This window comes from Panicum virgatum, chromosome 6N (genome assembly GCF_016808335.1).
Source record: "Panicum virgatum strain AP13 chromosome 6N, P.virgatum_v5, whole genome shotgun sequence".
In the NCBI taxonomy this organism is placed as follows: Eukaryota; Viridiplantae; Streptophyta; class Magnoliopsida; order Poales; family Poaceae; genus Panicum; species Panicum virgatum.
The window spans coordinates 27,404,491-27,426,017 of NC_053150.1; the positions used below are offsets into that span (position 1 = coordinate 27,404,491).

General features: G+C 46.4%; 1 protein-coding gene across 1 annotated transcript in view; it reads left to right on the forward strand.

The window, feature by feature from the left end:
* Positions 1-499: 499 nt before the first annotated feature.
* LOC120680131 (exocyst complex component SEC8-like) overlaps positions 500-21,527 on the forward strand; it is a 39,842-nt gene continuing 18,814 nt past the window's right edge. Inside the window, exons 1-14 of the mRNA XM_039961753.1 lie at positions 500-839; positions 949-1,161; positions 1,304-1,477; positions 3,055-3,159; positions 3,894-4,003; positions 4,277-4,453; positions 5,549-5,684; positions 5,774-5,880; positions 14,982-15,280; positions 15,449-15,615; positions 15,911-16,026; positions 16,308-16,375; positions 16,605-16,717; positions 16,797-16,846. Coding sequence (XP_039817687.1) covers positions 783-839; positions 949-1,161; positions 1,304-1,477; positions 3,055-3,159; positions 3,894-4,003; positions 4,277-4,453; positions 5,549-5,684; positions 5,774-5,880; positions 14,982-15,280; positions 15,449-15,615; positions 15,911-16,026; positions 16,308-16,375; positions 16,605-16,717; positions 16,797-16,846 — 1,892 coding nt within the window. The 5' untranslated portion in view covers positions 500-782. The remainder of the gene's footprint in view (positions 840-948; positions 1,162-1,303; positions 1,478-3,054; positions 3,160-3,893; positions 4,004-4,276; positions 4,454-5,548; positions 5,685-5,773; positions 5,881-14,981; positions 15,281-15,448; positions 15,616-15,910; positions 16,027-16,307; positions 16,376-16,604; positions 16,718-16,796; positions 16,847-21,527) is intronic.

Below are 21,527 nucleotides of genomic sequence, written 5' to 3' on the forward strand. Positions count from 1 at the left end.
CGGCGGAAAAAATCACCCCGCTTATGGTTTTTTATAGTAGAGATAGTTCCCAAAAATTTTCACCCAAAAATTTTCACTCCCCTTTAAACACATGTATGAAACACTAAATATAATTAAATAACAAAACTAATTACACAGTTTGGATGTACACGACGAGACGAATCTTTTAAGCCTAATTATTGCATGATTAGCCATAAGTGCTACAGTACCTACATGTTCTAATGATGCGGTCAAAGGCCTCAAAAGATTCGTCTCTCGGTTTCCAAGTGAGTTCTGAAATTAGTTTTTTAATTAGTGTCCAAAAAACCCTCCCGACATCTGATCAAACAATCGATTTGACATCCAAAAATTTTCACCCAGGGAACTAAACGGCCCCACAGATAGATAAGAGAAACTGTGCACTCCCCTTTTGCTTCACACGGCTTGGCTGGAACGCAGGCCCCACACGATTCCTGGAGCGGTGACTTCCTCCTCGGCTGTGGGCCTTCTCCGACCCACCACCTGGCTGTGGGCCTTCCTCCTCGGCTCCCTCGCTCGCGCGTGCCGCTCCACCCTCCGCCGCAGCTCCGGTACGCCGCCGGCCCCGGGCTTGACGCGTTGCCGCTGCGGACCGCCCTCCACCGTCGCCCTCCACGGGATCGACGCGCGCCGCCGCTGCAGACCGAAGCTAGCTGCTTTTTAATTTTATTACAAGTCGTGCCACACGGGGTACCAACTCCGGACCCCGACTTCGCCCAGATCTTAGCACCTCCTCCGCGAGGCCGCCCCTTGTCGCCGGCACGATGAGCCGCGGCCGCCGCGGCATCTTCGATGGCCTCCCCATTCCGGCCGACAAATCCGTAAGTTTCCCTTTCCCTTCGCCTCCCTACCGTCTTTCCTCGCGTCGGATGCGATGCTGAACAGTAATTGCTACCGGAAATTCTAATTTTCGTCGTCTGCGGGGCGCAGTACCTCAAGGAAGGATTGTCGCGGATCGACGAGGGGTGGGCGGCCGCGCGGTTCGACTCCCTGCCGCACGTTGTGCACATCCTAACCTCCAAGGACCGCGAGGGCGAGATCCAGTTCCTCAAAGAACAGAGCGATCTCATTGAGGACGTCGTTGACGAGGTTGTGCACGCCTACCACCACGGCTTCAACAAGGCCATCCAGAATTACTCCCAGGTTCCTTTCAGTCCGCTCACCATGGGTCTTTTTCCTTCGTTTTACCCGGCGAGCCCTTCAGTGGTCGTGCGCACCTTAAGTCAACATGCCATGTGGAGCTATTGGGTTTAATTTCTTTCCTCTCGATGTGCTGGGGTGACAGATCCTGCGGTTATTCAGCGAGTCTGCAGATAGCATTACTGGACTCAAGGGAGAGATGGCGGAGGCCAAGAAGCTGCTTGGCAGGAATAATAATCACCTCGGCCAGCTGTGGTACCGGTCCCTCACACTGCGCCATGTCCTATCCCTTTTGGATCAGGTCGAGGATGTTGCAAAGGTCAGTTCATAAGCTTCATCGCTCATGATCTGTGTGCTTCTGGTGACAAGATTATGTCTTATGAGATTCGGATATGACCTGTCATAAACTCTAGTTAAGTTGACATGGGCAAACGTGGTATATTTATAGACATGCACTTAACTGAGTGAGTTTTTAATTAGAAGCCACAATCAAATATTATTTGTTGAAAACATAAATAATGGCTTGTTTCAGCCAAGGTATACACCATAGAAGCTACCCTAGCTGATCGATTTGATCTATAAGAACAGACTTTTATGAAACATGTTTAAAAAAAATAGTGTAGCAAACACCTTTGCTGAAGCCATTTGGGACCACCTGGAAGGCTGGAACTCAAGAAATTTTACATATTTAGAGGCAGTAATTCAGTTACATTTCAATTGGGATAGGTTTTTTTTTTCAGAAACCAATTAGATTAGAAACTTCTTCTTAGAAATCAATTGGGTTAGAAACTTTTTTTTTCAGAAATCAATTTTGTTAGAAAATAGAAACTAACTTTATGCATACAACATGTGCTATGGAAATGTCTTTCTGTAGAGCTCTGTATTGCCCTACATTTGTTTCTTTCATATAGTACATATTCTGTCTGTACTTAGTATTTACCATCCAAATGTTGACAGTAAGAAATTAAGATGACTAATCTTTGTCATATATGGGAAAGAAAAAAAAGTCTAGTGTCTGGGTGATTGTGCATTGTGCCATTATAAATTATATGATGCCAGTAATTTCATGCTGAAGGCCTTGCCCTCCTCAGACTTACATAATCTAAGTAGGTTAAATGTTGTCAACATGTTGTGAGTATGTGTTGGATCCACATTCTCCAAAACCCATTGCAGAATCCCACAGTTAATGGATTACATTTTGGTTTCCCTTTGTTAAAGATCAGGGCAAATCCCAAAAGCTAAACCATTAAAAGATTCTAAGTTGAGTTTGGTCAGTGAAGTGCAAAGTTGTTTAATTTGACCATATATTGAGAGCAATAAATATGAATAGTGACACATTTGGATGCACTTGGTTAATGTTTTCAATTAGATGAACACAAATTCTAGGGTCAGAAAGCACACTTGGGCCTTGAAAGCCACTTTTCAGCACAGTGCATGCCCTCATTGAGATGTAGGTCCTGCTTGGCTCAAGGTGAGCTGGAGTCAGATTTTGAGATTAGAAATGGACTTGACCTTGGCTCAGCCAAAGGTTCTGATGTCCAAGCTTGGCTCAAGAAAGAAATTTAACTTTCATGTAAAATCATTTATAAAGCACGGCTAAAGTTTGAGCTCAGCCACATATAATGCCTCATTATTTTTTTCTCTCTCGAATGCACATGCCTCATCTTAATTATAATTGTATGTCTCGTACAAAAGTGTGGTGAAAGCTCAGGCTCACCTGCAAAGGTTAGGAGGTAACATCTGGGAGAAAAAACAAAAACAAGTAGAACTATCCTCAACCAAATTGTTTCAGCTTGAGTTATTTAAACCATTTATGTTCTTCCTTCTACTTTCGACCTTAACTATAACCCAAACTTGAGGGTGTTATTTTCTAGACTAACATAGTCAATATCACAGGTCCCTGCTCGAATCGAAAATTTAATGGCAGAGAAGCAGCTGTATGCTGCAGTGCAATTGCATGTCCAATCAATGGTGATGCTAGAGCGAGAAGGCCTTCAAGCGGTTAGTTGTGACATCCAATCATAATTTGTTTTGTACTTCCGCTTCCGCTTTGTGAAAGTTTGGGACCTTAGCTTGCACATACTTTTAGTTAAGATGTTCGTCTATTGTATGCTCTGCATTAATCCAACAAAATGCTGAACTGCACTTGTGCTGTAGTTGCGTTGTTTGTAGCTATGTTCGGTACAAGAAGTCAAAAGGCTCCTCAATATTTATTTTGATATTTTAGTTTAATAATTGTCTGTGTAGGTAAAATTCGTGAACATGGACATCCAACATAGCAAATGTCTAGGATCCAAATTTGCTGTGAAGAACATTTCACATTTGTGGCTGAGCCTGATTCGCAGTTCCCCTTGCTGGATGGATAAATGTGCTGGGTACCTAGCTAGTTTTAGTAGTTAGAACTGATAAAACGATGAGGATGGCAAGTGTTGAAGTTAGCAAACTAGAAATTTTATGGACATATATTCTTGACTTTGTAAAGTTTATATTGGCACCATTTGTGGTGATTAAATAGATTTCATCATTTACACATTTTGTTCCAAAGTGATGGCGGAATCAAGGAACATATTTTAAATGTTTTATTAGTTAAGGTCATTATTGTATGCCATTTGGGTTTAGTTGCCCTTCTGTATATGGTATGTAGCTCAAGACGACGGTGTAGATTAACATGAGCTAGCAGATTTCCTTCTTATCTTCTTCCATCATAGCAATATCACACTAACAAAAATTTAAAGGTAGGTGCTCTTCAAGATGTTCGTTCTGATCTAACAAAGCTGCGAGGTGTACTATTCTACAAAATTTTGGAAGAGTTGCATGGCCATTTGTACAACAATGGAGAGTATAGGTATGCTTTTATTTCTTTTGGTCTGCTTTGTTGATCTCAGTTATTTCTGTAGCCATTTCTTTTTTAGTACTTACATGCTTTTCTGTGGCATATCTCATATCCATTATAATGATGTTGTCTCTGGTGACTATGTGTTCTGCACTGAGAATCTCATTTCAATGCGATTTCTTGTTAACTCCTTTAGTAGTGGTAAATAATATATGTCAAGCCACCGACTGCTGTAATTTCATCTGCAATCAACAGTTTTTCACTTTCCAAGATTTTCTCTTGCAGCTCTGTGACATTGAGCATGGTTGACAATGAGGAAGTACCAGCTTCTACAGCTGCTGGGCGCGTAGTAAACAGCATGCAACCTCTTTCAAGGAGAACTAGGTCAATCAAAGGTGACAATCACACTGGTGGACTGGTGACTGCAGATGGGTTTCCAAGAACTAGTTCTGTTGATGGAGGGTATGCTCAACTTCCTCTCCTGCTTCCAAGTATTCATTGCCTTCATAAAGTAAAAAAAGATTATCAGGGTTATTAAAACGATAAAACGACAAAACGAATAGAGGGTAGATTTTAACGAAACGATGGACGTTTTATCGTTTAAACGGACGTTTTAACGTTTAAACGTCGATTTCACAAGAACGTTTTCTCGTGAAAACGTCGTTTTCACGACGTTTAAACGTCATTTTAATAACCAGGAAGATTATGCATTTTTTTTGACTTGATCTTGTGCCGGGTTTCAATGCATTGCACTCTCTGGTGACTTCCTTTGCAATTGAAACATTTCAAAGGTGACCAATGACCAAAAACCTGCAAATTGTTATGAATATAAAATATATAGACTGGTTATATGAAAACACATTATTTGTGGCTCAATCTAATATTTTTTTGCATTGCCTGGACTTCTCAGTTTGTAGAAGAAGCTGCTATTGTACAAGCGCACAGACTAAAAGATAGCAAAAAACAAGTTTTCTTAGATTGGGTAAACTCTGTATAGTTGATGCATAGTTTTTTTTTTCTTTTCAGTTTTTCTCTTTGGTGGGGGCACTCTTGTGCTGCTGTTGCCCTTCTGGGGCTCTGTACTTTTTCTATTTTATTTTTTCTCCTTTTAATATATATACCGCAATGGGGGTTTCCCCTGCTGTTTCTTTTTTTAAAAAGATTTTATTGAATTGCAATTTTCTTAGGTCATAAAAGTATATTTTAAAATCCATGGTAAAAGTTATCTAGTTGCTTTTTTGCAACTAGAGTTATCTATGGAAAGTTGTTGGATACATGCCTGATGTGAACATTATTATGCTTCATAGTAATGCTTATTCAAGGTTATTGATCCTCAAAACACTTCAGCTCCCATCTAGCTAATCTCAACACAATATCATGCCTACAAACAGATGCATAAAATTATTGTAGACAAGCTATTGCATGGTCTTTGTTTCCATTATTTATGTTACAAATTGTTTAGCATTTATATCAGAATCAATAATCTAAGTCTTATTCTTAAATGAAATGAATACATTAATACAATTTATGTCATCTGATTTTTAATTTTTTTTTCAGCTCTTTGTTCGATGGTCTGGATGATGATAGTAGCTTAGACATGCGTGAAAGTGATGGACGCGCTCGTAAAGATTCAAAAATTATTTCTCGTGAAATCCCAATTTTTCTTTCCTGCGCTGCACCAGATGAGTTCATTGTATGCCCTTGTTTCTCAATCTATGGTGCTGCAATTTTTTCCTATCAAATTGCCTCACTTATATTTATTTGTTGGTAATGTATCTTTAGGATTCAATGATCAAGGCAGATGCCCCCCTTAATGTGAAATACTTGAGAACATTGGCACAATGTTTATCAATGCTTGGAAAGATCGCAGCTGCAGGAGCTGTGATATGGTACTTCTCATCCAATATGTTTTCTATTTTTCTTACTGAATAAGCTTTGCATTTAACAAAAATAGTTTTCATAGATATACTGGGAAAACTTCTTAATTCCAGAGGCAAGATCATCCATTTTTATACTTAATCCTGGAAAATATCTACAAAGATTGGATGTTTAGTAGGATTCTGCATAGTTCAGCTAGGCGCTGGGCGGATTCTAGGCGCTGACCCTTAGCCTAGCGCCTAGGCGGGATTAATCGCGCCTAGGCGGGATTAATCGCGCCTAGGCGCTCCTAGGCGTTTTTCTAGGCGATGAATAATACATGTATAAATACTTAAAAGAAAAGAAAAAAAAGGAGATGAGTGGTCATGAAAAGGGAGAAAAAACACCAAAATCCTCGAGCAACCACCACAGCCAAGTAACATCTGCAATCACAAGAGTCATAGCTCTCAACTCATCCTCTGCACTCGAACGAGAAACTGCTACCTACTTCTTAGTCTTCCAAGCAATGAGAGAACCACCAAGAAAAACACAGTAAGCAGAGAGACATCGACGATCAGAGGAATCACTAGCCCAAATAGCATCAGAATGTGCATGAAATTGTAAAGAGCTGGAGCGTGGAAAGAACAAGCGACGAGGCAGGGTCCCACGAAGATAACGCAGAACATGAAGAAGATGACTATAGTGCATCTGAGTGGGAGCAGAAACAAACTGACTCAGGATATGGACAACATATGAGATGTCAGGACAAGTAACGTCAAGATAAACAAGACTCCCAACAATATGGCGATAACGAGTGGGATCTGCAAGAGGCTCCCCATAAGTGGTACGAAGATGAACATTAAGTTCCATGGGAAGCTCTACAGTACGGTGGTTAGTGAGAGAAGCATGATCAAGAAGATTCTGAATGTACTTTTCTTGGGACAAATTGGAACTCTGAGGTGTGGAAGAAACCACAATCCCAAGGAAGTAACAAAGAGGACCTAGATCACACATAAGAAACTGCTCATTGAGACGTGCCTTCACAAAGGCAATATACTGAGAGTCATCTCCAGTGATGATCATGTTGTCAACATAAAGAAGGAGAAGAGTCCGACCACGAGAGGAAGTGTGAACAAAGAGCACATGATCATGAGCTATGCAGCACGGATACGGATACGCGTATCGGTATCGGAAGGATACGGATACGCGGATACGACAATTTTCTAAAAAACCCGATACACGGATACGTTTTACTATTTTTTTAAATAAATAAATAATGGCACATATTAAATTTGTAAAAGTAGTAAATTACCTACTATCCTAGTGCTAGCGGCCCACTAGCCCATCTAAAGACCCAATGCTGATTTTTATCCTACCGGTCAAAGTCTCTCCGTGTTCCCAGACCCAGCACATGGTGGGTCCTACCAACCTTATCGCCTCCGCAGCAGTCATCTCCTCCCTCTGTTCATTTTTCTTCCACCATTCTATCGCCTTCTCTTTCTCATTTCCTCTCCTCTCTCGATCTAGATTCCGAGTCTGCGCAAGAGACATGACGGGGAGGCACGAAGCAGCGGCGGAGCTCCCTCTCCGTGCGCGGAGGGTGCAAGGCGACAGCGGGGGCTTGCGAGCTCCCCCTCCCCCGCTGCCTACCTTCCTCCTCTCCGCTCGGCGCGGATGGCCGCGGGCGGAGCAGCGCGGGCGGAGCGGCGGAGGCGGGAGGAGCGGCACAGGTGGCACGCGGCCATGGGAGGAGCGGAGCAGCACGCGGCCGTGGGCGAGCGGAGCAGCGCGGGCGGACCGAGCGGCGCGCGCGGCCGGCTCGTCGCCGTTGGATACGTATCCGTTCGTGAGTTTCCAGCGTCACTGTTGCAGGGATACACGGACACGCCGTGGATACGTATTCCGTCCGTGTCCCAGGCGTATCCGTGTCGGGTACGTATCCGACACGGGATACACACCCTCCCTGCCGTATCCGTGTTTCTGAGATCATGAGTACTAGCAGAAAAGCCAGTAGCAGTGACCACAGAAGCAAAAAGTTGGAACCAAGCACGAGGAGCTTACTTGAGGCCATAAAGCGGGCGGCGAAGATGACATACCATACCCTCAGGGACCGAATACCCAGGTGATGGCTGCATATACACTTCCTCACGGAGTTCACTATTAAGAAAGTGATTCTTCACATCAAGTTCAAATATAGACCACTCACTAACGGAAGCCACGGCAATAAGAGTGCGAATAGTGGTCATATGAGCCACGGGTGCAAATGTCTCATCATAGTCCGGACCATGCTCTTGCTGAAAACTTCGCGCTACAAGACGAGCTTTGTAGTACTCAAGAGAACCATTAGAAGAGGTCTTAAACTTGTAAATCCACTTACAAGTGATAGGACGGACATGTGCGGGAATATGAACAAGATCCCATGTGCCTGGGGGCTCAAGAGCAGCAATCTGCTCTGCTATAGCATGCTGCCATTCCTGATGATGCATGGCATCATAGTAAGAAGTTAGCTCAAAGAGAATAGTTCCAGCAAAACCAATCCTCCGATCACGAAGAGCATATGTGAACCTGCATCAAAAGTTGTCGCATCATGAAGAGATGGTACATCGGAAGATGGGTCATCAAGAGGAAAAGGTGCAACGGAGGAAGATGGCTCATCAAGAGGAGAGGGCGCATCACATGGTGGTTTCGCAACCCGCCGAGTACGTGTGTAGACACGTGTGACAGGCGGTTTACTGTCATAAGCAAGGTCCATAGGAACCTGTGGAATATCCTCTGAAAAAGAAGGGACCACAAGTGAAGGGGCCATAGAAGAAAGCTCCACAGGTGAAGGGACTACAGGTGACTCAACGGGAGCCTCAGAAGAAGGCACTAGGTGTGGAGGAAACATAGGGGCAATTAGGAGTATCATGAAAAAGTAGGAAAAAAAGTGGCTCAATGACAGATGCATGAGAAGCATCAGGAGAAGTACGAGGATAAAAAGGATGAGACTCATCAAAAGTAACATCCTGAGAAATCCTCATCCGAAAAAGAAGGGGCCATAGAAGAAAGCTCCATAGGTGACTCAACGGGAGCCTCAGAAGAAGGCACTGGGTGTGAAGGAAACATGGGCCTTGTTTGTTTAAGCTTTTGGGAGCTTTTGCTTTTACAGGAAGCTCCAAAAGCTACAATCTATCCCAAATGGGGTAGATTCTCCAACCAGCGAAAAGCTCTAAAAGCCTCTTTTACACTACAAGCGAAGAAGCTGGAGAGGACCAGCTTCTCGAGCTTTTGCTCGGAACGATGCCTCCCATCCCCTGCCCACTCTCCGCACCGGCTCGATGCCGCTCCACCCCTCCGCGCGACTCGACGGCGCCGCTGCCCCTCCCCTCCACGCTGGCCATCGTAGCTCCTCCCCTCCGCGCGGCCCGACGGCGCCGCCCCCCACCCTCCCCTCCACGCTGGCCGCCGCAGCTCGTCCCCACCGCACCGGCCGCCGCCGCCGCCCCTCCCCTCAACGCTGGCCGCCGTAGCTCCCCTCCGCGCGGCCCGACAGCGCCGCCGCCCCTCCCCTCCACGCTGGCTGCCGCAGCTCCCCACCGCGCCGGCCGCCGCCCCTCCCCACCACGCCGCGGCGTGCAGATCCTCCCTTAGCGCGGCCCGACGGCGCTCCTCCCCTCCGTGCGGCCCGACGGCGCCACTGCCCCTCCCCTCCACGCCGGCGGCGTGCATCTCCTCCCCTCCGCGTTGGCCCCCACCCTGAGCAGCTGAACACGACAAGCTACGCCAAACAAAACGACAAGCTTATCTGGAAAGCAGCTGTTGCGACCAGCGGGTGGAGCTTCTGCAAATAGGAGCTTTTGGAAAAGCTCCAGCTCCCCCAAACAGGGCCATAGGGGCAATAGGAGTTTCATGAAAACGTAGGAAAGAGAGTGACTCAATGAAAGATGCATGAGAAGCATAAGGAGAAGTACGAGGATAAAAAGGACAAGACTCATTAAAAGTAACATCCCGAGAAATCCTCATCCAACGGCCAATAGGATCCTAACAACGATACCACTTATGTTCAGCACTATATCCTAGGAAAATGCACTCAAAAGATTGAGCTGTCAGCATAGTGCGCTCACGAGGTGCAATAAGTACATAGCACACACATCCAAAAAGACGAAGGCAAGAATAGCCAGGCAGCTTGCCACAAAGATGCTCATACAATATCCCACCATGAATAGAGGATGAGGGCTGAATATTAATAAGATAAGTGGCAGTGGAAACAACTTCAGCCCAAAATGTCGTGGAATAGAAGAAGCAATCATAAGAGCACGAGCAGTCTCAAGCAAATGACGATGCCTACGCTCAATGACACCATTATGAGGACAAGAGAATTGAGCAAGAGTGCCTTGCTCAGAAAGAAACTGACGAATAGCTCTAGATAGATACTCCCTAGCAGAATCAATACGAAAATAGAAGTATCAAACTGAGTACGAATCATGGTGGCAAAAATTTTATAGATAGATAGAGCCTCACTACATTTTTCATAAAATAAATCCATGCGTGGAGAGAAAAATCATCTATAAAAATGATATGATATCGATAGCCTCCTTTCAAAGCGAAGGAAGCCGGACCACATACATCATAATGAACAAGATTAAAAGCATGTTTTCACACTGACTCACTAGAATAATAAGGAAGCTGGAGCCGTTTTCCTAATCGACAACCCTGACACTGATCTAGAGATACATCACTAGAGGCTGACCCTAAAAGATCATGACGAACTAGCGTAGATAGGCGCGATCCACAGAGATGTCCCAAACGGTGATGCCACTGAGCAAAAGATGTGGATAATGTAGACGCAGCAGAACCCACGGGTCAAGAAGACGGGTCAAAAAGTCATGAGTGCGCCTAGTCTCCAGAGCAACCTTCTGAGCCCTACACGAGTCACAAGTGCTGGGTGATAATGGAGGAACAATGGAATCAAGCTGACGCCACACTGCAGACATCTGAGCATAGAAATCCTCAACTGTAGAATTACCCTGGCACAACACCTGTTCCTGAGCAGCAATATAGGTAGACTGACCGGTGAGCTCATAATGCTCCCGAAGAAAAGCCCACATCTGATATGCATGGTCAAAACCAACAATATCTGCCGAAAAACGCTCATCCATACTAGCAGCAAGAACAGCACTAGCACGAGCATCCTCATCTAACCAAGGTTCCGCTAGGCGCTACGCGGATTCTAGACGCCGGCCCTCAGTCTAGCGCCTAGTCGAGAGTAATCGCGCCTAGGCGTTGCTAGGCGGTTTTCTAGGCGTTGAATAATACATGTATAAATACTTAAAACAAAAGGAAAAAAAAGGAGATGAGTGGTCATGAAAAAGGAAAAAAGGAGATGAGTGGTCATGAAAAAGGAAAAAAGGCCCATTTGAAGGCCCAACTACCCTTAGACCCTCTCTCCCGCATCCTCTTCGCCTCTCTTGCATCTCTTCCTATCCCGCACGCGTCCGTCGCCACCTGCAGACGCCCGCGCTCGCCGCCGTCTGCACCTGCGCCCGCCGCCGCCCGCGCCTGCGCCCGCCGCCGCCCGCAGCTCCTCCTCCCCCACCGGCGACCTCCGCCGGACGCTCCTCCACTCCCATGGGCGCTTCCGACGAGCTGCCGACGCCTATGGGTCCGCCTACCCCCATAGGCGAGGCGCTGACCCTTCGACTCGCCGCCTAGTCGGCGCCTAGCGGAACAGAGCATCTAACCATGTCCTGTATGCAGCAAACTGAGACACATGACTCCATGCTAGCATCATAGTCATCAAGCAGCTTTGTCTTCACGGCGTCAGTAGCTTTATCAGGAATAGTAGGAATAGTAGGCCTAACAGGAACAACAGGAGGAGGCGGGCAAGGTATATCACCAGTAAGAAACTACCAAAGATGAAGACCACGCATGTGCCAGCGTAGATGAGGAACCCAATCTCGATAGTTGATGCCATTGAAAAGCACCGGACATTGTGTAATCTGCACACCACCGGATGACGGAACGGAAGGACGCCATCCCAAATAGCAACAGTCGACGGCGAGAGCACAAAGGAAAAGTGGCGGTCAATGGCGAGAGCGCATACGAAAAGTGGCGGTAGCTGCAACATTTTTTTAGTACCCTATTGATAAGTCTGGGGCAAAATAAAACGACAAACTAGATCAGAACAATAGTCCACTCTTTCTTTTTTTACACCCAAGGCTTACCTCTGTAAGGCTCGATTGAACTCAACCGAGCAAAATAGAGGAGCCACAGGAACGAGCGGGGTGACGACCCGAGGCACGACCGGAGGCGGCGGCACGGCGGCCCTAGGTGTGGCAGCCCGTGGCACAGCCGGAGGTGGTGGCGTAGCTGCCTGAGGCGCGGCCCGGGGCGAGGCCGGAGGCGGCGCGAGGCGGATCCCAGATCCTGGCGGCTGCGCGTTCTGGCGTGGACTGGCGAATCTAGTGGGCGAATCCCGTGGGTAGCACGTTTTGATGGGCGGGCGGGCTTGGAACAGAGGAATCGATCTAATGGGAGGCTGCGCAATGATGCAGCTGACGATTTGCATGCAAGTGCAACATGTAGAGGGAGAACGAGGGAGGGAGAAAAGAAGTCTAACCCTAAATTTTGGCTCTGTAAACTATGTTATGAATAGCACTTGTATTCAATATATGGGCTCTAGGCCCGCCCGAATATATACATGTACAAGCATTAGGAAATATGCACAAAACCCCTTGTACAACAGGGAAACTACAAAGAATACAGATACATCTAACATACAGCACCTGCCAACCCCCCCCCCCCCCCCCAATTCCGATCTGCTCAGCACGTCGCTGCAGGTCAATCGCCGAATCTCTTCCCCATCCGCCCGCCTCCTGCTGGCCTCTTGTCCCTGCTCACCGGCTGCCGCGTTTCCCCATCCACTCACCCGCTTGCTGGTCGCTCGTACCTGCTCACCGGCTGTCGCTCGTCCCCATCCACCCGCTCGCCCGCCTACCTGTTGGCTGCCGCTCATCCTCATCCATCTGTCCACCCACTCGCTAGCTGCACTGCTCTTCCCCACCTGCAACTTTGTCCCACGCCAGCCTGCTGGCCGCCATGCGCTGCTCGTCTTCACGACGCCGCTCGCCGACGGGGACGCAGAAGGTGCTGTCAGCCTGTCAGCTTGGATCTCGTCTAGGCTGTCAAGCAAGAGCTGGAGCAGAGGGAGAAGTGCCACTAAACAATCAATTGTCAAGCAGGGAGCTGACTTGAGCAGGAGGGGTGGAGCTGGAGCTAGAGCACACGAGAGCTGGTTTAGAGCGCTGCCAAATGGGGACTTAGACATACCTGATACAGTGGCATTTTAACCCATGACAAGAATATTTTTTCTCGAATATGCAGGAGACCTGCATATCATTGCATTAAGAAGAGGAAAAAGGCCAAAGTAGCCAAGTTACACACACCACCACGCACCCAAGACACCACCGCCCCAGCCCCTTGGGGGGAGGGGGGTGGTTCACTGTTTGAAAAATACAGACGCGCCGATAAATAGAACTATCACCACCATGACCCACTAGGTTGTCGCTATATCAGACTCCTAGTCAGGGGGAGCGACCGCGGCCGCTGCACTCAGCCCTTTTGCACCTGCAAGCATCCAAAGGTCAGCTTCATCCCGTGCAAGCAAGATGTCTCTATCAACACTAGGAGCGATCCTATCAAACACAGCATCATTTCTGGTCCTCCAAATGGTCCATGCCCCCAGAACGATCAGGGTATTGAAACCCGCAATGCGCCGGTACTTATTCTATCCCCAGCCCGCTGCCACCACAAGAAGAACTCCGCATCATTTGTGTGAGGCGTGACAGCCTGAAGTCCGAAACAGCTCAAAAACCAATGCCAAAACTGCCGTGCAAACACACACGCCGAGAGAAGGTGATTGATTGTCTCCTCTTCTTGCTCACAAAGAGGACAATGTTCTGGATGTGACAGGCCCTGACGAGCAAGTCTTTCTGCTGTCCAACAACGGTTATGAGCGACTAGCCACAAGAAAAAAATTGCATTTCCTTGGAGCCCAAGTACCCCAAATCAGTTTGCCTGCTGCAAAATATATGGATACATTTAAAAGGGCCTTATATGCTGATCTGGTAGAGAACTGACCCGAAGCTTCAAAATGCCACTTGTGGACATCCTCAACATCAGGTTGGAGGACAACCTCCTGTATCAGGTCCCAAACATCCAGGTATTCTGAAAGTACAGCGACCGAGTAGTGACCTTGGATATCCCCAAGCCACATATTGTTGCTCAAAGCTTCCTTGACTCTGTTAGCCCTCTTTTTTTGGAACAATAGCGAAAAGGTGAGGGGCCATCACCTCAATTGAACACCCATTTAGCCATCTGTCAGTCCAGAATTTAGTGTTTTCTCCATTACCTACTTCAGATTGTATGGCAATAGCAAACATCAACTTGGCACAAGAGTGAACTGGAACTGGGAGGGAGCTCCACGGCCTCCCAGGTTCAGTTTTACCCAGCCACAACCATCTGACTCTAAGTGCCCTGCTGAAACGTTGCAGGTCTAGAATACCGAGACCACCAAGCTCCTTAGGCATACAGACTTTAGGCCAAGCTAATAGGAAATGCCCTCCATTAGCCTCTTTTCGACCTCGCCATAAAAAGTTTCTTCGGATTTGGTCAATGGCCTTTAGGTACCATGGGGGAAGATCCAGGGCAGTAGCAACATATAACAACATGGCTGTTAGAACATGTTGCACCAGAATGGCCCTTCCTGCCCGGTTCAACAAATCAGCCTTCCACCCGAGAAGTTTTTCTGCAATCTTATCGATAATGGGTTGGAGCTGTGCATGGGTCAGTTTCCTGATGGAGAGAGGAAGCCCAAGATATTTGCAAGGAAAACTCTGAACCTCACAAGGGAGATGTGCTTGCACAACTGTCAACTCATCCTCCGAGCACTGAATGGGCATGACAATGTTTTTCTGTATATTTGTCTTAAGGCCCATAGCAGAACCAAAAAGGCCCATGACAAGAACATGTTGTGAAATATTGCTTTAGAACTCCACTTTGTGGTTTGGACCAAGACAAATGTGCTTGTGCTGTTTTGATTCTCACTTTATTTTTTGATTTTTTTAATTAATTATTAGCATTTTTTTCATGACAGCCAACGAGTACGCCCTACAATCCATGATGTTATCACTTCAAAGATTAAAGCCTATACTGAAGAGGCTTCGAAATCCAGTACAGAGAAAGCTGCAAAAAGAAATTCTGATGGGTCACATTCAGATGGACCCAATCCCCGGTTCCAGATGCTCAAGCAGAAAACAAAGAATGGTGCATCTGTAATGGCAGCACAACTAGTTGTCAGTCCCATTTCGCCAGCTATGGCACCCGCAGGAGATGCTCAGCGTGCAGCTGGTCAACTTCTTAGATCAATATTTGAATGTCTTTTAGACATACTTGGTAGGTGCTATGTATCAGTTAGTTTGATTTCATACAAATCTGTACTCCCTCCGTGTCTAGATACATAGCAAAAACTATGTATCTAGATTTGCCAAAATGACCTACAATTTCGAACGGAGGGAGTATCTTATTGATTGTGCAAACATTAAATATTATTCTACTTGGCAGAGAATCATATTATTGTTGGGGATCTTCTTGAAGAAAAATCAACATCAGAGGTTGACAACATAAACACACCTCATATCACAAATGGGGATCCAAGCTGGAATCCAGACTCTGAATCTTCCCAAGCTACTGGTGGTTTTAGTGTTGCGTTCTCTCTGTCAGTTGTGCAGGTAGTCTTTGGTACTACTTGTCTATCATTTTTACTATGATCTGGTTTTCATATTCAATCCACGGCTATTGCTTCTCTCAAATTTGATGCAACACTATGCATCCCATTTCTGTTTTGGAATTTGGTATAATTTCATGCTCTTTTATTGGAAGGGTATAATATAACGAGTCTGTTAATCAGTAGTTGCAGCATGCTGTAAACTTTGTCTGTCCTTGTGAGATGAAATGTGTAGTGCTGCTACTGTATCTTTGAAGTCTTATATTTTCCTTTTCTCATCTGTGTTTCTTTTTGGTTAGAGTGAGTGCCAGCAACTTCTGTGTGAAATTTTGCGGGCAACTCCAGAAGCTGCTACCGCTGATGCAGCTGTTCAGACAGCTAGGCTTGCAAATAAGGACCCAGTGAAGGAAAAGAGGCAAGTATTTGCCTATCAGTGACCTACTACATATATTTTTACTTGTATATTCACAATATTGTAAGTGAATTATTATGTAATCTCCTGAGCAATTGGTGGTGATCTGTTTTACATTATTTAATGTGTGGTGAGCCTGTAGCTGCTCTCTCTTTTTTTCACACTGAAGTTGTAATTTCTGGAAGTTTAAATTTTTGGTTGGCTTAGGTTGTTTCGGTTTAAATTGTTGGTAAGTTTTCTTTGCTTTTTTAACATCACTGGATGACATAACATTCTTCCTGCAGGGATGGATCGGAAGGCCTTTCTTTTGCTTTTCGCATTACTGATGCAGCAACCTCAGTGCCAAATGAAGGTATGAACTAACCAGCTGACATCATCTGGATGAAGTCTTGTTTCTTTTCATGCTCCTGTTGGATGTATCTACTATTGGTCATATGTTGGGCTGTTATGGAATTTTTTTGCCATGCTTTTGTTTTTCATGTAAACATGAGTCATGCACCTTATTTTTGCTTTTACATGGTTTTGCATACTTGCTGTTGAATTTGTATTATGTCATGTATGTTAATTCTGATCTACCACAGGTCAAGGATGGCGAAGAAATTCAAATGTGCCACAAGAAGGGTATGGAACAGCAAGTGTCATACCTGACCAAGGAATTTTCCTAGCCGCATCAGTTTACCGTCCTGTCTTTGAGGTGACCTGTCTTGTGGTTGTCTGTTGTACATGCATCTAGCAGTATGCTAAGTTGCTCATTGAGATATTTTATTTTGCAGTTTATGAACAAAATAGGATCGATGTTGCCTCAGAAGTACTCACAACTTGGGTATTGTTCCATATCTCTTCAACTTGATAACCTGCAAAATTGTGTGGATCTGTTGATCATGTGCTTCTATAGTTCTATTGATCATGTTATACTGTGGCTACCATTTAACTGTACTACTGAATCCCACACTACAAAAAAGTAGTTGTGATCGATCCAAGCTGCCGTACAGAATACCAAAGAGCTTGCAGTGGGTTTGCTACTATGAACGGGTCAATTCTTTTACTATATCAGAGGGTAGCTATTATTGAAATTTTGTATAAGGAATGACAATATACAAGATCGGTAGTAAGATTGGTCAAAAATCTATAGGGATTATTTTTGGAGAATCAAGAGCTTGGATAAAAGCTGCCACAAGTAGCCTAGCCAAGCTGTTTATGGAGTTCTTCAATAAGCATAATGGATCATTTATGCCTGTAATTTATAGCCACTCTTCCATGGTTCATAGGGCTTTTTAGAAAGCACAATCCCCAGGAGGTTCTTTGATTGCTTCATTTATCCCTTGACCCTTGTTTTCTCTAGGCTTATGTAGCAATTGAAACTTAGACAGGCCACTTAAATATTCCATGATGGCTTCATTTCCTGGAATTTCTCCTATTATATCATTCCAAAATTCAGTATAGAATGTAGAATGTTTGGAAACCATAACTGGAGGAGCTTATTACTTGTAAAGAAGAAAGTTTGATGGAGCTTGTTTACTGGGAAGCTTATTTGTTAATATGTTTTTTGAATCTGGGGATAATTGTATTCAGTAGCGCCATGGCACTAAGTCATAATGTTGAATCAAGTTGCCAATGGACCAGTTAGTTGAGACAAGGACTGACTATTCTGCGATACTGTGTTACTGCTGCTAAGCTGCACATAACAGAGCAGAGAATGCCAGAACAGATTTAAATGAGGATCTGCAATTTTTACATGGACTTGCTTGAGGCCATTGGGGGCAGCAACATAGTGCTAACCCGTGTTCCGCTAGGCGGCGCCTAGACGGCGCCTAGTCGCGCTTACACGCTGGGCGGAGGGGTCCCACCTCGCCTATGGGGGTAGGCGGACCCCTAGACGGGCGGAGGTCGCTGGTGAGGGAGGAGCAGCCTCGGGCCGGCGGAGGTACGGGCGGCGGCGGCGGCGGCGGAGGAGGCAGGGGCAGGCGCGGAGGAGGAGGCAGGGCGGCAGCAGCGGCGCAGAGGAGGCAGGGCGGCGGCGTCGGGAAGGGAAGGAGGCAGGGGCATCGGGAAGGGGAAGGAGAGGAGGATAGGGGAGGAGATAAGGTGGGAGGTGGGCTGTTGGGCCGTTGGGCTGCTTTGATGGGCTTATTTTTTGACTCTAAGGCTTAGTGGTCCTCTGTTTTTTTTCTTTTAGAGGTATATATGATGTATATAAGAATGTATATGTACGTATATGATACCGCCTAGCAAGCCGCCTTGAAACGCCTAGGCTCGATTAATCCCGACTAGGCTCTAGGCTACGGGTCACCGCCTAGAATCCGCCTAGCGCCTAGCGGAACCAGGGTGCTAACTGGGTTGTTAGGTTTAGTCCCACATTTAGAATTGATAGTGGGGGAGCACAACATATAAGATGGGGCAGCACGGGTCCCTATCTATCTTCTTGAAGAAGATTTAGCTAATCATCTTTAAGGCTCAACAGGCCCACCCACTGCAGTCCTCCGCCCCCGCCCCTCGTCATCCTCCCAGGCTGGCAGCTTCCTCGCCGCCACACCACTGCGCTGCCTGCCTACCCCCACCGCTCTGCCACCGGCTTCAACCCTGCCCTTCTCCTCGCCCCCACCGCCAGCCACCGCTCACCGGGGATCCAATCCCGGCTGCCCGGCGGCGCTCCTGCGGCGCCTTGCCTCCGCTGTTAGCCGAACCACCACCACCGACTGCTCGCCACCGCCGCTAAACTCTCCTCTAGAGCTGCCGGCCATTAGAAGTCTGACAACCTGAAACCCTAACACCACCACCTCAACCACCACCCCGGCCGTCGGTGACCTCGCAGGCTTTCACTCCCCGCCCTCCCATCCCTCGTCGGCGGCTGCTCCACCCCCTTCCCTACCTCGGCTGCGCGAGTGCAAGCGGTGGCCGCCGCGAGCATGAGGACCGCGAGGAGAGGAGGAAGATGGAGATTGTGTGGCCCACGGGGGCTGCACGAATCTCAAACATTGGAAGATCAATAGCAAAAAGACTTCCGGAAGATGTATAGGATTGGCGGGGCAGTAGGCTAGTCTTTTGGTTAAAGTTTGAGTTAGGCCCTAAGCCTTGGTTGGTTGGGCTCTGTTGGACCTAGGCCTGGCAAGGGCACTGGCTCATGGGTATAGCGGGCCGGGTTGGATTTCGCTGCGCACTCTAACAAGTGGTATTAGAGCCGAGGATCAGGAAATCCGGAATATCTCCGGGGTCACATGGTGATGGGGGAGCCTGTGAGCATCTCCAGAGGGTCACACGGATTGTGTGTGGCTGGAGTTGGACTCGGGGCCCGGGATAACATCTTTCGGGAGATCACATGGGTTGCTTGTGATGGAAGAGTTGGGCCTGATGTGTGACAATAGATTGTTAGGTTTAGTCCCACAGTGAGAATTGATTGTGGGGAAGCACAACATATAAGGTGGGGAAGCACAACATATAAGGTGGGGCTGCTCTCATCCATCATGTTAGGCTAGTCTTTTGGATTGAGTTAAGGCCGAAGCTTCGGTTGGTTGGGCTTCAGTGGACCTGGGCCTGGTCGGACGCCGGCTCTTAGGTAGAGCGGGCTGGGTCGGATTCCGCATTGCAGTCTAATACAAGTGACAGGAGACTTGGGCAAGGGAGCTTTAAGGAGGTGGGGGCTTGACAGTGAACGGCATCAACGAAGCAGGGATGGCAGTGGAGGGAGCGATCCCAGGTTTTTCAATTTTCACCTGATGTTGCATCATGCGCTTGTGGTGTGTGGTAGATGTCAAAACCATTTGGGAGTGCTAAGGTGTAATGTCCACATTATGGCCGACTGGCCTTGCACAAGGCCATTTGACAGCAAGGTCGAAGAGGAAGCACATGTGCATCATAGGAGGATAGGTTAGCTCAGATTTAGCTAAGATTAGACAAAGATTTGATAGCAATTACATCTCAGATAGCTCATGTTTGTTAGTGGTGCACACCAATTGTGATTGTAATAGGATTCTGCTATTTTGTCTTTAGGTTTTGCAGAAAGACGAATAGACACATCTCTCGTCCTTATGTCCTTGCTCTTGTCCCTTACCTGATTTACTTTTATGTATGTATCCCTCATTCACCTGGTGCTATTCGACTTCAACTATCGCCATCCAGTCTCTTTCCTACGGATGTTTTGATGTACTAACATACATCACAGCTCCAATAAAAAAAAACAAAAAACATACATCACAGCTAGGATTAACCCTCCAGGAGCCCATGACTTTCAGTATGGTGAATATTCATATGATTAGTCACCCCAACCACACAACTAGGCCCTCAAGATGAGCCATATGCTGTATTTGGTCATTGGTGCTCTCTCTGGACAAGAACAAGTTGTTATTGAGTTAATGGCATTGGTGCCAACTTGTAAATTTGCATTTGACCTTGCTGTCATGTCAACTGTTGCTTATAGCAAGTGTAGATTGACATGCGTACTATTTAATGGTTCAAGATCCATTAGCTATGTTTCACTGATACGCGATACGGGTACGGCGATACGGGTACGCTGATACGGCAAATCTCCAAAAACCAGGATACGCCGATACGTCAAATATATAAATATAAATTATTTTTTTCTATTTTTCTCAATAAACATAACAGAATATTCAATAAACATATAACAAGTAGTCCTGACGATGCAAGATAAATAACAGGCAAGGTCATAGCAAGTAGTTCAAGATGGAGAGGCAAACAGCCAAACACAACCACATAGTGTACTACATAACATAGAGATACAAGGCACAAGGCCAAATCAAAGGATTATGCAGGCTATCTCTTCATGCTAAAGTTCAATCATCTTCTGCAATCATAACCTCAAACTCCGGCTCATCCAAAGTGAGATTAGCAGCTTGAAACTGACACCATCAAATGTCTCAAAGCCATCTCCCCCAACATTCCACATTTGTGTTGGCCCTGTGAGATACTCATCACTACACCTTGAAAGAAGACGTAAGTTGTTATGCACAAACACTAAATCCTGTTGGCGGCAACAATCCAGAGGATGATGCTGAGGCAGAGAGCTGCACTGGCATGGGAACACTCCTCCTTGAGCTTCCATCAGCACTAACTTCGTGCTGCTTCTTCTTCCTTGCGGAATTGGTCCACCATCTCTGGTGTGGCAGCACCACAAATTGATGTGCCTTTACCAGGTTCTCTCATGAGATGTGCTCTTACTCTAAAGTAACTCCCAGGAATAATGTGATCACAATACAGGCACTGAGATTTTGCATTTCCTCCAGAAGAAGCATTCTTTTCAAGTAATTTAACATGCCTCCACAGAGGATTTTTACGCAATCTCTCGTCAGAAGGACTGGGATCAACTTGTGCACTACCAGCAGGGGCACTGGGATTAGGTGATGGAGAAGGAGAAGTTGAACTTCCACTTGCACTTGAACTAGCCATGCTTTGTAACGTATTATCTACAACGAAATGCAAGACATGAACAACTCAAATCCATTTATCTACCTCTCGCACAGGGACTCAGGCCTCAGGGAGTTCAAGTT